This window comes from Lolium perenne, chromosome 3, assembly GCF_019359855.2.
Source record: "Lolium perenne isolate Kyuss_39 chromosome 3, Kyuss_2.0, whole genome shotgun sequence".
NCBI lineage: Eukaryota > Viridiplantae > Streptophyta > Magnoliopsida > Poales > Poaceae > Lolium > Lolium perenne.
Window position 1 is genome coordinate 325,776,380 of NC_067246.2, and position 4,653 is coordinate 325,781,032.

General features: G+C 48.9%; 1 protein-coding gene across 1 annotated transcript; it reads right to left on the reverse strand.

Annotated features, from left to right (window-relative positions):
* Nucleotides 1-766: 766 nt before the first annotated feature.
* Nucleotides 767-4,315, reverse strand: LOC127345739 (U-box domain-containing protein 44). Its single transcript, XM_051372268.2, has 3 exons — nt 3,807-4,315; nt 2,967-3,267; nt 767-2,587 (listed from the first exon to the last, which is right to left on the reverse strand). The coding sequence occupies exons 1-3, from the start codon at nt 4,071-4,073 to the stop codon at nt 1,128-1,130; spliced, it is 2,028 nt and encodes a 675-aa protein (XP_051228228.1). The 5' UTR covers nt 4,074-4,315; the 3' UTR covers nt 767-1,127.
* Nucleotides 4,316-4,653: the final 338 nt, after the last annotated feature.

The following is a 4,653-nucleotide window of genomic DNA, read 5'->3' on the forward strand; positions in this document are numbered from 1 at the left end:
GCTCAAACTCACAAGGCTGCCACTATGTGGGCTTTGAGATTTATAGGAAAAACTGAAATCTAATTTGGGTCACTAAAAGTGGGCCCAATATTTCAACACAAACGACTTTTACAGCGCCAAATTTTAGAGCCTCTATTGGAGATGCTCTTAGGAGTTGGAACAAATGTGCTGTACAAAACAACCTATTTTGCTGCAGTGGCCCATCAGTTAATGCGGCGTCCCACGTTGAATCATTGGCCCGGTCTTTGTTACAGCTGACGTTCTGCCACTGCTCCTTCACCAAGCCAAGATTGGCCCAAGAGGAGACCGAGTTTACACCAAGGCGAGAGATGGACTTCCAAATGCCCAAACAGTAACCACACTTGAAGAGGAGGTGAGCCGTGGTTTCAGGCTCCTGCTTGCAAAGTTGACAATCGCCACCCTTTTTTCTCGAGGGCAGTTCGGCCGTCCAAATCCGATTTTGCAAGAGTTGATCATGCCATCAAACTGAGCCTTCCCAAGGCCACCGCGCGTGTTCCGCCGAAGTTTGTACTTGTCACATACTCATCATATCCTGTCCCGCCAAAGTTTATACCAAAGCAGCGCTGGTTCTTCTGTAGCAGCGAAAAAAATGGAGACCTAGACACTGCACATCACAAGAAGAGACCATCTCTAAATATTTCAGAGATGTCAAGCTTACAGAACTGAAACCTGGAGGAAAAAGCAAAAGATTCGAGCAACTTGCAGTGTCCAAGCGGCTGTCTGTCCTGCCCCGACATGATCACGGTAAACCAATTGGCAGTCATTTGGAGTTCGAACAAATGTGCTGTACAAAACAATGGTTGCATGTACTTATCTATGTACAGTATACATGAAGGATCTCACTGGACACAGAATTTACAAAAGAAGCTATGCAGCTCACATCTATCTCTCTCTACTGAGGCAACACACCTTTACCTAACAAAAATGAGCAAGAAATACAGAGTAACTGTCGACAGTACAGCGCGATTGCAGAATCTCCCCATGTAAATGTATATAATCCAGGAGAATACGTCTTGCTGGAGCAAGGAGATGTTGCACCTGCCAAATATGTACCATACATCCTGGAAGAGCATCGGTGGTTGCCCACATCATTCAACCGGCATCCCTTAAAAGTAGCTCGACTGTGTTTGCAGAAGCTCGAGGTGAGCGAGTATCTTGCCGATCATCGGTTTCAGGACAGGGTCTCCTTTCTGAGCAAGATCGATGAGCAAGGCCTGCGCGATCCCGCCGTACCGCTCTCTGTGGGCTTCGATCCGGAAGATCCTCTCCAGTATCCATAGGGCCTTGTCCTGGGAAGTCAGCTCGCCTGCTTCCGCTACTCTAAGCAGAGCGTGAACACCTGATGCCTTCGCAATAACATTGCTCCCGTTCTCCCAAATCTCGTCCTGCACAAGGGTAGCCAGTGCTTCCAGCACTGCTCCATCTGCTTCGCGCTCTTCGCCTTCTAGTATTTGCACCAGAGGGTTGACGGCACCAGCTTTTACTAGGCAGAAAGTGCTTCTGACGGTGCACTGGCAGTTGTGAACTATACAGTACGAGTCTGCTGATGGGGGAACACAAAGCCACCTTGGTGATTTTGTCTTGTGTAGTGCTACTGAATTCTGTGACAGTTGGGCCAAGGATGTCGCTGATTTAGACTTCGCCTTTACTGATCCTTCTGAAAGCAACTTAACGAGGCAAGGGACTACCCCGTGTCCAACTGCTAGGCTCTGTAGTTTCTTATCCCAAGGAACAGTGAACCGAGTTAATACACCAGCAATGCCCTCGAATAACCACATTTTTTGTGGCGACGAAGATGTTGAGATGTTGGCTTCCAGTAAGGAGATCAGAAGTGGAAGCAAATTTGCTTGTGTGAGAAACTTAGTTACGTTCTTATCCGTTGCCGGGAGGTTACTTAGGACAGCAATAGCTGCAGCCTTCTCGTCATTCGCAGGTGTAGGCGAAGCAATAATCTTTACTAAAATATCAAGATGGGTCTCCCTGATCTGTTCAGTCAGTTCTTGAGAAGCATCTTTTGATAGATTGAACATTAAATTCAAAGCAGCAATTTTGATACCAACATTCTTTTCTCTAAGGAATGGCAGGAGGAGCTGCAGTCCACCATTTTTTCTAATTTTAGCTCTAGCCCTCTTGGCGTTTGTGTGCCCACAAATACTATTGAGGGCCCTTAAAAGATGAAGTTGAATTACTGGACACGATAAGTTAAGAAGCGAGAGCATCTGAGGAGCTGCATCCCTCTGGAGTAGGATACTATCAGATTGTGCTATAGTTGCGAGTATAGCTGAGGCTGGCTCTCTAAGAGTCATGAGCACTGACGTGACAGAGCAAAGAAGTTGAAGCAATGATCTAGTGATGCCAGAATTTACCAAAAGTTCTGCGTTTTGTAGAGAGCTAGAGAGATTACGCAAGGCACCTAGGGCCGAGTACTTGGGTTCAAGGTTTCCAGATTTAAACATCTCCACAAGAGGCTCAATTGCTCCATCTTCTCCAAGGGAAGATTTCATCTGTTCAGAGAGGAACATTTTAGAAATGGCGGTTGCCATTAGGATCTTGTTCATATCTGAACCTGTAGAAAACATAAAATAAATCTTAGAAGATCATATAGCTAGATGACTGCTGAGTTGGAGTTGTGGTGGGGATTGAACTATCAGATTCTGATATACAGCTAGTCAAATTAATTTGGAAAGTCTGCATCAGTCTTGTTCTGGGTTGCACTCTACTGTTCTTGAATTATCTGTCATGCCTTTTCATGACCTGCCTTCAATTTTATAGCTCAGTTCAGTCACACATGTGCATCTTGGGAAGCTTTTTAAATGGATTGTAGTGCAGAAAAGGGAGAAAATTGTAACCCTTCATATGAAGCATACTAATACCACTGTAACTCACATGTACATATACAAATAAATAAATGTCAGCGTGACGCTCACTAGAGAAGATTAAAATACCTTCTTTGAGGTAATGTATCAATGGTCGAAAATAGCCAGCCTCGGCCATGAGCAGCACATTCTGCGGGTTGGCCGACAGAATGTGGAGCAACTTCTCCGCGTCATCATGGGCTCCTGATTCATGTGCGTTCCTCAACGTGACTAGCATGACTATGCTTCCTTTGATCCTCCCAATCCTCTGCCGAACCTGTGGAATGTCTGACAGATCCAATAGCAGCGCAAGCGCTTCCCTTCTCTCGTCGACATCCCTAGACAAGGAACGCACAATGCTTGAAAGTGCCTCGATGCTTGCCATCCTCTCCTACATATTCATGGACAAAATTCGATCAGATAGGGAAGCATCATCTTAGTGATTGTTGAACTCCTGAGTCAAATATTAATTTTGACCAAGGGAACCCAATGAACATCATAGTTTTTGTGATAAGAAAACTTGTATAATCAGGTCGCCAGCATCATTTTAGCCAGAAAAATATATGATCCTGTCAAGGGTGTTATCCAGGATAACAAATGTCCGAGCATAAGTCCAGCTCCCCAGGCTATCTATCCACTATGCCATACAACCAGGGGTGTATCCAGTGGGGTGCCATGGCACCCCCTAAAAAATGTAGATGCTTTTAATCTTGTAGAAATTAGTGTATTTCCATATGTATTACATGTGTTAAAATTAGTTATACATGCTATTTAAACCAGGAGGATTGAGCTTGGCACTCCCTGTGAACCAATCCTACATACGCCACTGCATACAACTGTACATGGCATTGCAAGATCCAAAATAACAAGTACATAAAGCTTATCACTCCACTCAAATGCAGGCAGAGCAACGATCCATTCAGTCCTCACCTTGGTGTTTCCGCCGGCGCAGGCCGCGAGCCGGCGCAGCGCGGCCATGACGAGGACCCTGGCCTCGGCGTCGGCCGTGCCGGCGAGCCGCGCGAGCAGCGCCGGCACGAGGAGCCCGTCCTCGTCGTCGTCGTCGCCGAGCCTCCCCTGCTGGGCCAGCGCGGCGACCTCCCGCGCCACCTCGCCGAGCTCGGGCTGGGCGCCGTTCTTGACGCGCACCAGCAGGTCCTCCACGTCCACCCTCGCCCGCCGGTCCGTTCTCGGCATCGCGGCGCCGCACCAAGAAGCGAAGGGAGCTGGCTGGTCGTATGCGTCGCAGGAACAGGGCGGATGGTGCGAGGGGAGGATGAGGAGGAGGATGAGAAGAGGTCAAGTCGTCCATGCGGGGAGAGACGACCGGGCGGAGGCCGGAGAGCGCCGGGGGTCGCTGTCGGTCAGCCTCAGCTTTCCGATATTTGCGAGGCAGAGAGAGACAGAGAGTGTGGTAGTGAGCAAGACGGGACACTTGGGGCGTGTTTGGTAGCCCGGGTCTACCCAGAATCTCCCATCCCAACCGAGAATTCTGTAAATTTGGGTGTTTGTTAGCCCGGCTTTCTCCTCTCAACCCTGCCCACCTCGCACGAAAAACGCTCCACAGCCCTGCCCGAGAGAGAAGCTCGATTCGAGCTTCTGAGCTCAGCCTAGCTGAGTCCATCCGGAAAACGCCCCCGCAAAACACTGTACCGTCACCCACACACCCCCAGACCCCAACCCGCACGTCTCATTTCCCCTCACTCTCTCTCTCCCCGCACGCCGCGCCCGTTGCCCCGTCACCGAGCTTGCGCGCCGCCTCGCAGAACCGCGAGAC

Bases quoted from the DNA above. Each gene is read 5' to 3' on its own strand.
- LOC127345739 (XM_051372268.2), bottom strand. From the start codon at position 4,073: ATGCCGAGAACGGACCGGCGGGCGAGGGTGGACGTGGAGGACCTGCTG. The intron at 3,268-3,806 runs GTGAGGACTGAA...ATGAATATGTAG, and splicing joins GCGCCGGCGGAAACACCAAG to GAGAGGATGGCAAGCATCGA. The intron at 2,588-2,966 runs GTATTTTAATCT...TGTTTTCTACAG, and splicing joins GATACATTACCTCAAAGAAG to GTTCAGATATGAACAAGATC.